At 35.9% G+C, this 16,394-nt stretch overlaps 1 protein-coding gene across 1 annotated transcript in view; it reads left to right on the forward strand.

The window, feature by feature from the left end:
- PLA2R1 (phospholipase A2 receptor 1) overlaps positions 1-13,403 on the forward strand; it is a 113,623-nt gene extending 100,220 nt beyond the window's left edge. Inside the window, 7 exon segments of the mRNA XM_007454986.1 lie at positions 3,028-3,266; positions 4,839-5,007; positions 6,899-7,039; positions 8,891-9,007; positions 10,302-10,478; positions 12,821-12,853; positions 13,189-13,403. Of these exon segments, the coding sequence (XP_007455048.1) occupies positions 3,028-3,266; positions 4,839-5,007; positions 6,899-7,039; positions 8,891-9,007; positions 10,302-10,478; positions 12,821-12,853; positions 13,189-13,403 (1,091 nt within the window).
- Positions 13,404-16,394: the final 2,991 nt, after the last annotated feature.

Genomic DNA, 16,394 nt, shown 5'->3' on the forward strand with positions numbered 1-16,394 from the left:
CAACTGTGAGAGGCCCGCGTACCGCAAAAAAAAAAAAAATCACTACCTCAGGGAGGGTTGTGCTAGTGGGGTTCTAAGGACTCCAGAGACCACTTGAGTGATGACCAAGTTTATGCATCCATTTTGGTCATATTAAAAGGCTTTACTGGCTTGTTCTAGGATTATGTGTCTGTTCAGATATTTTGAAAAAGACACTGAAAATATGTTGGAAGAGAGTCAAGGAAATAAAGCAACTCAATACTTACTCCTTTCTTGGAACCCTAAAATGGTCTCTGTGGCTAAATATGGCAAACAGCACGTTTCTAGATATCAAAACCCCCAATGACTTCTGGTATGAAATACCAAAGCTATAGTATTACAGGTAGCCAGTGGGGACATGAACAATGTGAATGCACTGTAAGTGACCTTGAGTAACGAAAATAAAAACAACAACAACAATAGCTCACATCTCATGCTTTTACTGAGTCCCAGGCTTCCCTAGAAGGCCATAATTTGTGTCTGTAGCTGTGTGGAATTCTAGACAGCCTAGGCTACATATGCTTACTTGGAATATGAATTATACCTCTCAGTGTTGCATACATGTGAACTCTTTGATGATACTAAGTATCAACCCATCCTCGGAAAAGCAGTTCCAGAGAAATCCTCTTTCCTAGTTCACAGTTATCACTTTAGCATGGTAGTGGTCAGGAACTGAAAGATACCAGATCAGCTATAGCAAGAGTATTATGAGAAGAGCAGAGTCTCGTCAGAAAAGAAATAATATCAATACGTCATTACTTGTACACTTATGATGCGCCTGTGCCTTGCTTTTTATAAGTATTGTGCCACAAAATCCTCCCGACACTTCTATGAAGTAGGTAAAAGTCTCCGCATTTTACAGATGAGGAACTTGAGGCTTAGGAAAAATAAGTAACATACTCAAGTTCTCTCAAATACAATGATTCTATTCTAGGACCTTGATGTTGATCTCTTCTTGAAATGTACTCTCTGACCACTTTCTCTCTTTGATATTTTTGGGACTAACAATGTTTATGTTCTTTTGGAGATAGTATAGGGCAGTGGTGGTGGAGTTCAAATCCCACCTGGGTTCCTATTCCACCTCTATAAATAAACTGTCAGTCAAGTTTCTTATCTTCTCTGAACCTTGATTTCTGCATCTGTAAAATGGAATAATAACTATCTCACAGACTCTACATATATACAATGCTTAGCAAGTTCCTAGCATGTGTTTAACAAACAATTGTTGCTTTTGTTATTATTGTTTCTATTATATTATTATTCAACTACACAAGCTCTTGTAGTCTACAGTGAATATCCAAATTCTGACTCCTCTTCTTTGTGTGCCATGTGAGTATGTGTTTACATTGCGTTTCGAACCTAAAATCTTTGATGTGCCTGAAAGAATAAAGATGTCTGAATAAAAAGAGAGACAAGGGCAAAGTCAAGACCCCCAATTTTGAACTTGGTTTCCAATGGATCTTTCTCAGGGCAGCAGGTGGCAAAATCATAGTGCTCAAAATCACTTATGTTTTGAAACTTGATGAAATCAATAACATAGGGAGAGATTCATGTATGTGAAAATACAGGGGCACGACTTAGTGGGGAAAACCAGTTAAATTGGTATTTGGGTCACACATACAAAGAATTTCAGTTACTTTAATTTTAATAATTGTTATCATTTTTAAATGGCTACTTTGCTATTATGTTGGTTTTGTATAAATAACATTTAGTCTTTGTACATCAGCTGGCAAACAGACTTCTACAAAGAAAAACAGATGATGAAAGTGTGGTCCAGCAAAATTTAATTGGTGAATAGATTAATTTTACTTTGGTTTTACAATATGTACTACTGCTATACTGAGGTAACAGTTTCAGGAAAAGTCAAATCCTCACCCTGCCATTTTTATTTGGGAGAGTGTGACAAGAAGAGGAGACGAGAGCAAGAAGCAGAATTTATTGAGTGCCTGCTGTGTTCCACATCCTATAGTAGGTGCTCTGTGTGAATATCTCCTTGAATTTTACCCACACACCTCTAAAGAAGGCCTCAGTAATCTCTTACAGACCAGAAATTTAAAGTTTAGAAAGATTTAGTGTCAGGACTGCGATTGAGTCCCAGGTCTTCAGACCTATCCAACATTCTCCTTTTCGACCCCAAACGTGATAAAAACCAGTATACAGAGAGAAATCCCAGCCACTTTGGATCAGACAGTTGAGAAATGCTTACCTTTTTTGTGTGTTTTAGGATGCCTAAACTCAGCCTAAAGATAGTACAGAACAAAAAGGCAAATGCACATAGTAAAGAGGAAACATCTGTATGTAACACATGAGCTTGGTTCTCACTTGATCACAGCCACTCATTTATACAAAGCACCAATGATCATGTGCGGGAAAACCTTGTCTTTTAATTTTTAAATCTTGACTCTGATAGGTGACATATTAATAGTAATGGTTTATAAGAACTGTATGTATTTCTAAGCATTGACTTATTTTTTAACTTCTCTTTAGAAATTATACATATTAGCATTAAACATGATAGCAACTATCATAGAGTCTCAAAAGTTTAATAAAGTATTATATTTGAGAATATGCACTTGTAAATTGTATTTGCAAAGCAGTGTTTGACTACATTATATATGTTAATATTCTCTTAGTAAGTGTTAAGTTCTGCCAGCGGCATGCGTTAGGCTGAGTGTACCTAGTAGAAGTGAACTTGCCTAAGGAGATCCTATCAGTTCCACCAAAAAGTGGTCAGTTTGACAAGGGACTATCAAAACTGGGAAATCTAGAAATGATTCTATATACGTTTATATATATATTTAAAACTCATTCATTAAATTTCCTAAGTGTTTTCATTCTTTAGAATCACCTATGCTTACAGGTATTGTCTTCATTTTGAAATAGTCAATTCTGGGAAGAAAAACTCTGATGTTAACGACAGCATGGATCATTGTACAGGGATCCATGCTAAGCTTTGCCTCCCCCTTCTCATCCAGGTTCTACAAATAATTTTTGTTGTTCTTTTTCTAGATACTTCTGGACACAGTATAAATACATCTGATATGTACCCAATCCCCAATACCTTAGAATATGGAAACAGAACTTACAAAATAATTAAAGCAAATATGACTTGGTATACAGCACTAAAAACCTGCCTGATGCACGGAGCAGAACTGGTCAGCATTACAGACCAGTACCACCAGTCTTTCCTCACTGTTATCCTCAACCGGCTAGGACATGCCCACTGGATTGGACTGTTCACTGAAGATGTAGGTGTCCTAAAATCCCTTGGACAATCCTTGCATAATTAAGTTTCATATCTACCTCCTTAGTGAAATAGCCACTGAAATTAGCACAGAAAAAAAAAGCCATGAAATAACAGTAAATGTAACATTTAGGCAATTGGATTATACAATAACTACTGACCAACCTCATGAGCAGCATATAACTACAAAAGGTGTCCCTTTTTAGGGTAAACATCTACTTGCCTAATTTCTGGAAATTCATGCCCTTCAAAGTTTCTCTGAAGATGTCTGAAAAATTTCAGGATACTGACTTATATGTGCACTGGAATACATACTGAACTCAAGCACCTGCGTTTGGGTAATATGTTACATTTAAAGAATCCCCAAGAAAAATGAATCATGCTTCCTGCATAGAAATTCGGTTATTAATTAATTCAGTACCCCTTGGAATTTAACATGTGCGTTATTTTCCCCCTCTAGGGAAATGGTTTGGAAAGTAATATTTTTAAATTTTTTTAAATAAAAAATATTACACACTCAAATAGCGAAAAGTAAATCTATTCTATCCTGACCTCTAGCTCTACTCCTCCAAGTTAATCACTGTAAACAGTTTCTTGTGTGTCATTTAGAAAGTTTCTGTGTATGCATATATATACACATGTAATGGATTAGTATGTATATTTTTTAAAAATATAAATGAGCTCATACTATATATACTGTCCTTAAGCTTGCTTTTAATTTAATATACGTTGTTCAGCTTTCTATGTCAGCTCATACAAATCTAATACATTCTTTGAGACAGCGGCATATATGGATATACCACAATTTATTAAATCATTCTCATGTGAATGGACATTTGGGTTCTTCCCAGTTTTCAAAATTCCAAACAATGCACAACAAATATCCTTGTACAAGTAGGATAAATCCCCAGGAATGAAGTTGCTAAGCACCCTTTATAAATTTTAACCAGTGATGGTGCCATATTGCCCTCTAAAATTTTGTGCCAATTTACATGCTAACAACAGTGTATAATAGCATCTAGTTTTTTCACATCCTTGCCAACACTGGGTATGTCAAAATTTTAATCCTTGCCAGTAGGATAGGTGAAAGGATGGTATTTCATGGTTTATTGTATTTTTGTATTACAGAATTTTTAACTTTATGTAGTCAATTTTGCTTTATGGCCTCTGGATTTTTTTATCAGACTTGGAAAGATTTTTCCCATGTCAAGAGTCTAAAATATTTAGCCAAGTTTTCTTTAGCACTTTTATGTTTTCAATTATATGTATGAATCTTTGATCAATCTTAAATTTATTTTGGTGTAAAGAACAAGATATTGATTCAACTTCACTCTGATTGCTTACCAGGAAATTATGGTGGGAGGGAACCAAGGATTCCCAAAAACTAAAGAAGATATTGCTATGGCAGATAGTCGTTTTTGTCAGGCCATATCCACAAGCTGTCCTAGACTTCCTGAAATATAAGTCTAGATGTGGAAATATAAATCCATGCATGAAGTGAGAGCTGCTCAGACAGCATTGGGTGATGTTGCCAGTATTCATGGCAAGGAAATGATGGCTCAGTTTCCCTCCACAGAATGGTCTTAATTTTGACTGGTCAGATGGCACCAAATCCTCCTTCACTTTTTGGAAAGACGATGAGTCATCCTTCCTGGGTGACTGTGTTTTCGCCGACACCAGTGGACACTGGAGTAGCACAGCCTGTGAGTCATATCTGCAAGGAGCCATTTGTCATGTGCCCACAGGTAGGTTCAATTCTATTCAACTCAAGAAATACATACTGTGAACCTACTGTATGCAAGGCACTGTGCTAAGCAAGACCTATGAGGGAAAGTAGTAAGAAGTATCTGCCCTCGAGAAGCATTTGGTCTGGTAGGTGATGTACAAATAAGTGTTACATGAGGCAGGGCTACCAAATGATATAAGAGCCATAGCAAGTGCTGTGGGGGGTTAGCAAGAAAATGGACACATCAGATCCACTTGGGGAAAAGCAAAAAGCCTTCTTGAAGGACAGGACTGTGGAGATTGGTCTTGAAGAATGGGTGTGATCAGGAAATGATGGGACATGGAGAGGCATTCTGAGCAGAAAAGCTTGGGCAGACATGGGAGGAAGAAAGGACTGGGCGTGTAGCTGAGCAAAGCTGGTGTTGAGATTTTCCTGCATGGCAGGTTTTTGGTAAGAGAGAGGTAGGAAATCAGGTTAGAAACATAGGTTAGGAGCATGTGTGGAGGACCTTGAATACCACTGAAGATTTATGTTTAAGTCAAAGATTAATAGGATTCTAGAGCATCATCATCATCATCATCATTATGGTAATAATGTTTGTATTTATATTATATATGTATATATAAAACATGACAGTAATGATAATAGTATCTCATTACACTGAATGTTCACCTCACCCAACCAGATGAATATTATTTTAAAGATGAAACTTAAACTCAGAACATTAAATAGCTTCCTGAAGATCTCACAGATGTCTGTCAACAGCACCAGGAGCAGAAGCCAAGTTTCCTTGATCTCTGATATCGTGTTTATCCCATTAAATCAGGTCCCCTTTCCTTTGATTGCTATGGTGTACAAAAAGAAATTTCCTTAACACTAACTGGTTTCTTTTTAAATCTCTCATTTAGTAAGTGTGCGTGTATTTACTTACTCTCTGGATACTATAAGTGAAATAGCACACACATTATGTAAGTTCAGCTCAAAACAATTCAGGACAAAAATATAAATGATAGCCATATGTATTGGGAAAGCTAATTCTCCTTCTAAAACACCATGAAGTTATCCTTCTTTTTTCAATAACGCTACATTTATTGAGTGCTTAAGTGACAGGCACTAGCTCACCTAAACTTCTTAAGTTGTAAGAAAGATGTTATTGTTAGCTCTCTTTTACGTGTGTGGGAGTGCGGGGAAGATAGGTAACATACCCACAGCCATGCACCTAGGATCTCAGTGTGGGTGCATCTGACTCTCATGCTTGCCCTCTGAAACAAAGACTTCCCCCAATTCCCCTTAGTTATGTGTTGTGTTATGTTATGTCATGATATATTATGATATGTTGTTATGATATGATTTGTTATGTTATGTTATGCTATGTTGTGTTATGTCATGTCATGATATATGTTATGTTATGTTATACTATGTTATGTTATGATATATTATGTTATGTTATATTATGATATGTTACTTTATTGAATGCTTTATTTTCTCTAAGTTGACTAGCAGGTAAGGATTTACTAAATCTTCAGCACTGAATGGAACACATTCTGTACATTTGGAAGTGTCTTTTACCAACTTCATTCAGCTGCCACTATTTCTCTGAATCACATCCCCCAGTTTTTCCAACCTTTAGGACACTAATTGTAAATATTAAAGATAACACCCAAACTAAGCCTATGAAGCTATGCATTAATATACCCTGTTATGTGTAGGAAAAGATTATTTCTGCCAGACATGCTATAAGCCATTCCAGTTTTGTAATCATTTACATTAAACTCACTCTTTCACAGTATTATCATGAAAATCTCATTACATATATTTATCTTGGTCTTTCATAGAATGTGATGCAATGTTTATCTCTCAATAAGTGAACCCAGTCACCACCCTGAAATCATAACTCATTTTGTTCATAGAAACAAGACCATTTGGATACCCAGAGTTGTGCTCAGAAACATCTATTCCCTGGATAAAATTCAAAAGTAATTGCTACAGTTTTTCTACAGTCTTAGACAGTACGAGTTTTGAGGCTGCTCATGAATTTTGCAAAAAGGAAGGTAATTCTTTTGTTGTGGTAAAATGCTTTCAATGTGTTCCTTCTTGACATTTCAGTAAACAATGTAGTTTTCTTCATTTGTCTGATTATTCAGTGATTTTAGAAGCAACAAAAACAATTGAAAAAGTAAATATTATTGAATTTACTTGTTTGGGGGATGGCTAAAATGTTCAATGTCCAGTATACATTTAAAAATCCAAGACAATGTCTCAGGATACTGCACTTTCCCAAAAAAGTGTTCCCTTTGAATGAATTTGAATTATGAATCTTTAATATTCCTGAAAATTAATATTCTATTCTTTAAGTACAAGCTTGTATCTTTTAATAAATGTCATACTACTTTTAAAATTCTAACCAAAAATTACTTATTAACAATGGAAACTTTCACTTTTCAAAGCCTGAGCTTTTTAATTTTTTTACTGAAGTTTAGTTGATTTACAATGTGTTAGTTTCTGGTGTACAGCAAAGTGATTCAGATATGGATAGATAGATAGTTAGATATATAGATATATATTCTTTTTCAGATTCTTTTCCATTATAGGTTATTATAAGATATTGAATATAGTTCCCTGTGCAACACAGAAGGCTCTTGCTGCTTGTCTATTTTATACATAGTAGCATGTATCTGTTAATCCCAAGCTCCTATCTTATGCCACCCGCAACTTTCCCCTTTGGTAACCATAAGTTTGTTTTCTATGTCTGTGAATCTGTTTCTGTTTTGTAAATAAGTTCATTTGTTTCATTTGTTTAGATTCCACATATAAGTCATATCATATGATATTTGTCTTTCTCTGTCTGCCTTACTTCACTTAGTATGATAATCTCTAGGTCCATCCATGTTGCCGCAAATGGCATTATTTCATTCTTCTTTATGGCCAATATTTTATTGTGTATATTACACCACATCTTCTTTATCCATTCATCTGTCGATGGACACTTTAGGTTGCTTCCATGTCTTGGCTATTGTAAATAGTGCTGCTATGAACGTTGGGGTGCCTGTATCTTTTCAAATTAAGAGTTTTCATCTTTTCTGGATATATGTCTAGGAATGGAATTGCAGGATCATATGGTAACTCTATTTTTCATTTTTTAAGGAACCTCCATACTGTTCTCCATAGTGGCTGCACAAATTCACATTCCCACCAACAGGGTAGGAGGGTTCCCTTCTCTCCACACCCTCTCCAGCATTTACTATTTGTAGACTTTTTGATGATGGCAATTCTGACTGGATAGCATCTCAATATTACTGAGATGATATCTCAGTATAATTCTGATTTGCATTTCTCTAATCATTAGCAATGTTGAGCATCTTTTCATGTGCCTGTTGGTCAGCTGCATGTCTTCTTTGGAGAAATGTCTAATTCGGTCTCCTGTCTATTTTTTGATTGGGTTGTATTTTTTTTGATATTGAGCTATATGAGCTGTTTGTATATTTTGGAAACCAAGCCCTTGCTGGTCGTGCTGTTTCCAAATATTTTCTCCCATTCCATAGGTTGTCTTTTCGTTTTGTTTATGCAAAATTTATAAGTTTAATTAGGTCTCATTTGTTTATTTTTCCTTTTATCTCTTTTGCTTTGGGAGACTGACCTAAGAAGACATTGCTATGATTTATGTCAGAGAATATTCTGCCTACATTCTCTTCTAGGAGTTTTATGGTGTCATGTCTTATATTAAATCTTTAAACCATTTTGAGTTTATTTTTGTGTATGGTGTGTGAAGGAGTGTTCTAACTTCATTCATTTACATGCATCAAAGCCTGAGCTTTATGAATTATGGTATAGAAGACATTATTTTAATTGTATTTACATGTAAACACAAATAGTTATTCATTTGCTGTTTGTCTCTTTTATAGGATCTAATCTTTTAACAATCAAAGATGAAGCTGAAAATTCATTTCTCCTAGACCAGCTTTTAGCTTTCAGTTCTTCTGTCAAGATGGTTTGGCTGAATGCTCAGTTTGATGGTGACAGTAAGTGACTGGGTAGAGAAGAGGAGAGGGCATAAATAAATACACAGTGGTCAAGGTTGATGGAAATGGCATCTGCAAACCAGAAAACTTTCCTTGGATACATTGCTGTTTTAAAAAATATCGTAAATCCTAAAGCCATTTCTTCCAAAGACATCATTGCTAACCCCTTTTTATACCTTCTTGCCCTTTGAAATAATCCCAGAAAACCAAAAATGAAAACAAGTTTATCTTATACTTAATCTTGCATTATGAAGATGCTTGGCTGGAACTTTGTGTTCACAGACTTAGTCATAGACACCAAACCATATTTACTTGAAAATACCCCAGGTTTCTAAATGTTATAAGAGCACAATAGAGTTATGGAAATGTTTCAGTGATAAATAGTGCTAGTAGAACTGTTATTTGCTACTCATAAAAACCAGAGTTTGTAATCAGATGAGAGCATGCTATTCTTTTCTTTATGTAACTGATGGTTGTTGAAAGTACTTGTAAAGAAAATTACTTTAACTTGTATAGAGAACTTGTTACCGTGGTGTACGAAGGTAGAGGATGGGTCCATGCTGGCAAGGAAGAGTATTTCAATCACCAACATTGCTTAAAACTTCTAGCACAGGGTGATAATAAAAAGCTGACTCACTTATGCTTAGTTTTATTGTTTGTTTTAAATCCTTTTCAGACAAGGCACTCCCTTATCACCTACACATGGATGGATTCTACCACTGCCCCCACCCCTTGGTATACCACAGGCTTGCTTTTTAAAGAAGCTCATTGTACTCTGTGCTCATAAAGGACTGTTTGCAACTACTTGATTTCTAAGATATGCAATATACTGAAGTAATGAAGTTTTTTTTCTTTAAGCTTTTAAGTTCAAACTACAAATTTTATTATTCTATCTATAAATCTAATAAATTTTAAGGAGCACTTTACAACAAAAAGAAGCTCACTGTAAAATTCTTTTAGAAAGTGATCTACTTTGTAATGATATAGCTGTTAGGACTTTAAATGATTTCTTTAAATTGTTTGTAATGATAGGGAATATTTCAAATTCAAACTGTTACATTAAGAAACATGATACCTTGAATGAACTAAATTAGAACAATATATCTAAGATAAAGAGAGTTGTTCACAAGGCAGTTTCACTTATACCTACCTTCTGATGTTGAGTTCATGATTGTTGAATGCATCAGATAAGGAGAGAGTCTCATTAAATTTAGGGGCTGCTTTTTAAGGTTCATTCCAGACTTAGTATATTTGATAACCATTCACATAATTCATGTTAGCATTTTTTCCACAGATGAAACCATAAAGTGGTTTGATGGAACTCTCGCAGACCAGTCAAACTGGGGTATTAGGAAGCCAGAGATGGACCACGTCAAACCCCATCTGTGTGTTGCCCTGAGGATTCCCGAAGGAGTGTGGCAGTTATCCTCATGTCAAGACAAAAAAGGATTTATATGTAAAATGGAAGCAGGTGGGTAAAGTTAGAAAGTAAATCTTCATTTTGCTTCTACCTTGACTAAAGTTGACCCACCTCCTTAGCACTTAAAGCTTTTAAAATCTAAGTATTCAGAGAGTATTCAGATCGATTCTAACATTATCGTCTTGTTTTACATCAAACAAGTCGGAGAACATTTCAGCTCCTTCCTCTGATATGAAGAAAAGAAATCATTATAAATCAAATCAAAGACTATGACTTTCTTGTGTCACCCTAGCTGTTAACTTAATGGGCAAAAAAAGAAGTTTACCTCAAGCAAATAGAGCTGGGAATGTAAACCAGCAAGCCTCATTCTGGCAGCTGCTACTCAGAATTTTAAGCTCCACCTTTGGTCCCAGGAAATATAATTCAGGTCTAGGTATCCTTGTTGTGGATAAGTAGATGCGATTCTCTATTGCAGGCCATAATATACTATAAAAGTCATATAACTTGATCTTGAGCTATATACTTAGGTTGTGGTGATTATAAATAATTTTAGAAATGTAAGCCAGAAAATTCTAGTCCGTTGTAAATAATAGAGCTTTCTAAGAGAAGACATTAACAAGGATCATTAACAGTGGGAAGGTGTTTATAGTAATCACAACAGTTTCTAGATGCAGGTATTAACAAAGAAGGAGAGACTGATATGGCCTGGGCTCCTGAAGACAACTTAATAGAGGGGATGAGTCTTTGGAATCACAAAAGATAATGAGAATAGAGGAGGGAAGGAATATTGGATAAAAGGTCCAGAATGACTAAAGGCAGAAATTGAGAATGAGCTTAGACTGGACCACGTTAGGTGGTGTTGGGAATAAAACCATATTACTGTAGGATCCATCCACAGAAAGTGCTGGGCTAAAGAGCTGAACTCCATGGTGAAGGACGCAGGGGACACCTACATGCTCTAGAGACACCAACAATGGAGTCATACCCATCTGATGTAAAGGGAGACGGCTGTAATTTGAGTGATAGAACTGGAAACAAAAAAGGGAAGGCGGAAATGGGAAAAGAGAATCATCAGGCTTTGGTGACTGATTAGATATTGGGAATTAAAGAGCAAAAACTGGTAGGTGTGGGAACCAAACTTTGAAGCTCTGAAAGTGTGGATATCAACGCTGTGTGGAAACCATGGCTAACCTATTAGTGTGCCCAAGCAACCACTAGCATTCGACTATCAAGAACAAATCAGAAACATCATGTCTGTTCAGGACTTTAAAGCTTCCTGTACTACATAAGACACCTCTTTTATCCTACACAGCAACTTTCCAAGGCAGTGAAGCAGATACAGTATTCCCATGTTACAGATGAGAAAAGTACTTGTCCAAACTGAGGCTACATGGAGAACTACACTCCACATTTTCTGATTCCATATGCCCCTTCTATACCTGCCCGCTGCCTCCATCCTGAGAATGAATACTCGTTCAACAGTCTTTCTTTAAAAAGTATCTTTACACATACGCAATACTACATGTTTTCAATAATATTATGCAAAATTATACAATATTATTTTAAAATTGCAAAATCGAGTTTTTTTTTTTTAAGTGTATTTTTGCTATTGGTAATGTTGACATTTCTTTTAAGAGTGAATGAGCATAAGTAGTGCACTAAGGCACTTCCTCCACTCACAAATCCTTTACTGCTCTGCCTCTGGGTCATTCCCTACATATTTCTCTGGATCTTTGCTTAGAGCAAAAATAGCAGAGTTCAAACTTTGATATAGAGTCTACTTGGAAAAGATACATTCTTACAGTAGAAAAATCCTCAAACAGGAATCCTCTAACTTTTTGAATGGAGGAGCTATTATTCATTTCCCAAGATTCTTGAGATCTAAAAGGTGAGAAGGTCCTGATTTTTTTAATCTTTGCAAAAAGCCAGGGAGGTTACCGTTGCTGGACCAACTCCACATCATATTACAACAAAACTGAGTTCCTTGCAGGCAGGGACTATATTTTACTCATATTTTTAATGCAGCACAGTGCTGAAACTGGATGGGGATTCTTCAGCTTAAAAATAAAAAGCAGTGTATGTGTTTGTGAGCACTAATAATGATTATTATAAATCAGGGGTCAGCAAACTTTTCTTTAAAGGACCAAATAGTAAATATTTCAGGCTGTAGGAGCCATATGGTTTCTGTCACACTGCCTTTGTAGCACAAAAGCAGCCATAGACAATAGAAACATTATTAGTGTGGCTGAGTTCTAATAAAACGTCATTTGTAAAAACAGGTGCCCAGATTTGATCCACGGACCATTATTTGCTGAGCCCTGCTATAAGCAATGACATAACTTTGCTGATTAAAAGGAAATTTTCATCTCAGTATTTTTTGTATTTGGTTTTAGATATTCACACAGTAAAGGAGGATCCAGGAAAATGTAGGTTTAGAACAGTAGTGAAAGTTTTGATTTTTCATAGAAATAATAAAATGGAAAGTAACGGGTTTCCCTGGTGGCACAGTGGTTGAGAGTCTGCCTGCCAATGCAGGGGACACAGGTTCGTGCCCCGGTCCGGGAGGATCCCACATGTCGCAGAGCGGCTGCTCCCGTGAGCCATGGCCGCTGAGCCTGCGCGTCCGGAGCCTGTGCTCCACAACGGGAGAGGCCACAACAGTGAGAGGCCCGCGTACCGCAAAAAAAAAAAAAAAAAAAAAAAAACAATATGATATCTTACTACTTGTCATTGAACTTTTCTTTTTTTCATCTTCTTTCAGGACCAAGTCACAGCATTATACCCCTTGCAGTAGCAGTGACACTGATAGTAATTCTGGCAATTTCCATACTTTCCTTCTGCATATACAAGCACAATAGTGGTATCTTCAGGAGACTTGCACAGTTTGGAAATCCTTACTATCCTGCAACCAACTTTAGTACAGTACATTTAGAAGAAAATATTCTCATTCCTGATCTTGAGAAGAATGACCAATAATAATGAAGTGAGAGGATGCCACGGCCATGAGAATGAGTAAAGAAGAGTACTTTCCTTTACAGACCAGATGCCGCTCTAATGTGAATCGTGTCACCATTTTAATTATTCTTAAAATGATTACTGGTTTTGAATTGTAACCAAATCAGATAGGTGTTCATTTATTCATTTCCTCAAACTGTGATCTATTCTTTAAAAGGGGAGATTTTACAATGGCTATTCTTCAGAAAACAAAAACTATTAAAAGAAACTCCCAAATGAAAACTCTCAAACCAATGTGAATAATAGTTTTTGCATTAATATGCTTCTACCAAAAATTTTTGGGAATTTTAAAACTAATCTGACATCTATTCAGACATTTACCAATACTCATTCCATTAAAAGAGAGAGGCAGAGAAAAGCAAAACAAATTTTAAAGTCCTACACTTGTATAAGAGAGGAAAAAAGAAAAGGCTTTTGAGAGGTTTCTTGTTTGTTTTTTAATTTGATCAGTTTAACAGCAAGGGTTGGAAAACACTAATTTCTAAGCTTAAAACTCACAGGTTCTGGGCTCTATACTAGTATTTAGGGTGACATTCATTTTTATTAGTTCTGACTTCTCAAACTAAAGGAGAAGAAAAATAACCTTTCTTTAAATAGTAAAAATCTTGATCAGCAGCACAATTCATAAGCAACCATGCAATGTGGCCTAAAATCATCAATTACTAAATGATGACAAAGTTGGATAGTTAAAAAATCTTATAGATAAGCTCAGAGGGACTTATTGTTATCCTAATACTGTTAAAATTCACAAGCTTTATCAAAGACTAAAGGTATAAAATGTATACCACTCCTAACAACCAAAAGATATAAAATGTAACTTGAATTTAAAGGGGAAAAATGAAAGATGTGAATTATAATTTCATTAGAACAAGACAAGTACTAAATAAATTACTCTTCAGTAGTAATCTAGATACCTTTGCTATATAAAGGAGTTTATTTGGGGAGTTCTATTGTGTAAACTAGGGTTTGGGGGAACCAACTCCATTTGCATTGGGCTAGTTCATGCAGTCAGTAAAAAATGATTAAAAGTATGATACTATCCATAAATTAAAACTCACTGATTTGATCTTCCTTCATTAATTTCTTATAAAGTAAAAGGACTTCATAATCAATGTTCAAAAGTTTACTCATTGCATAAATGTTTATTGAGTTTCTGTTAAGAACCAAGAGCCATTCTAGAAATTGGAGGTATTGGGGCAAGCACTTATTTTCGAATGAAGGAAAACCTACAGTAAACCAGTAAAGAAATGCATAAGAAGAAAATATCAAGTGGTCATGAAAATTAAGTAAGGTCCTGTGATAGAGAGAAACTGGGGGAGTCTCCCTAGAGTGTGCATTTTAGTTATTACAACCAGCTGCCTCAAAACTGGTGGCAAGTAGTCACAAGATGGAGCTTGGGAAAAAGTATGAATAAGTTTCTAAGTGGAAAACTATCATCATTAGAAATACAACTTGAAGAACGTGTCCTAAGAATGAAGTCCTTGCGGCCTGAAACAGTTAATACAGCTTCCAAAAGCAGCTCTTTGCTACTGCTGTGCAGTTTACACACTGAGACAATCTACTTCCATAATTTTGTTTGTTTGGGGACTTTTTTTTTTTTTTTAAGATATTACATTATGTGACAGTTGTATATTTATGACTCAAAGGAAAAATTGGCTTGGACTAACCAGATGTTATAAAAGCTCAATTTAATAATCTGTCAAGTGAAATTAAAGTTCTGTTCTTTTTAGTGGACTTGGTAAAAACTGCTAATCAATTATCCTTCCAGTCAAGGTATATTGAAGTTGAGTAGTCAGTCACACATAAAAATTTGACAAAGTATGTCATTAGTAAAGTGGTTTTGCAGGGAAAAAAACCACACTGTACTGCTTGTCAGTGCTCTGTACTTTGATATTTAGTATTGAACCACATCCTAATGGACAGATCATGCACCGCTTCCCATTACTGAAATTTCAGAAATAGGAATTACTGAAATACTCTGTTTTATTCACATACGTGCACTTTTTAAAACTTTCTTCCACAACTATTTTTAATCTGAGCTAGATTTCATGCTATACATGAAAAGAAACAAGTAGCAGGGTCACAAACTCATTCACACATAATTAATGTACCCCCTCCAACTAATAGAAAATCTTGGATTTTTCCAGTTGAAGGTATATTGAGCTCTTCCAATTCCAACAGTCTTCTTTCAGTTTGAATGTTTCTTCTATTGAAAGTTCCACTCCCTAGCAAGGGTGCATTACATGGGCTCACTAGATAAACATTCAGTCTTCCAGAGTTTCCATTCCCTCCTCAAAATGGTGGTTGGATGTATGAGAACTTGTTGTGTCCTTGTGGTACTGGGGGGGAGTAGGTGATAACTGACTATGGCTGTGTTATCTGGTGTCCACTGATGGTAGTTGTCTGGCCCACACCTGGGAATTCTACTGGCGTCTCTATGAAGTCTGTATTTGGTGTAACCTGTAGTCTAGTCTCTTTGGACTGGCCCCATCCTGGCTTTCCCTGGCATTGCCTTATCCCTGGCTGTGACTCCCATTCAATTCCATACCTGGACATTACAGTTCTTGGCAATAAGGCCATGTCACCTCTGCAACACTATCAAAATCTCATTGGCTTAACACAGCAAAGGTTTATTTTTCATCCACACCAACATGGGGTTGCAGGAAGACTTCAGTTATTCATGGATCCAGGCTCCTCATAAATAGTAGGTCCTCCATCTCCTAAGGCCTTGGTTTCCTCAGTGGGTCCCCTACCTCTGCCTGACAGAAGAAGTTAGAGATCTATCTTCGATTAATTTATGTAGCTTCCATGGGCTATTGAAATACATTCTCTAAGTTAACAGTCTTTAAATTGAGAATATGTACCCTGTGGATACATAAAGACTTCCAAGGGATACAGCGGCATGGATATATATATATATATATATATATATATATATATATATATATATAT

This window comes from Lipotes vexillifer, unplaced genomic scaffold, assembly GCF_000442215.2.
Source record: "Lipotes vexillifer unplaced genomic scaffold, Lipotes_vexillifer_v1.1 scaffold293, whole genome shotgun sequence".
NCBI classification, from domain to species: Eukaryota; Metazoa; Chordata; class Mammalia; order Artiodactyla; family Lipotidae; genus Lipotes; species Lipotes vexillifer.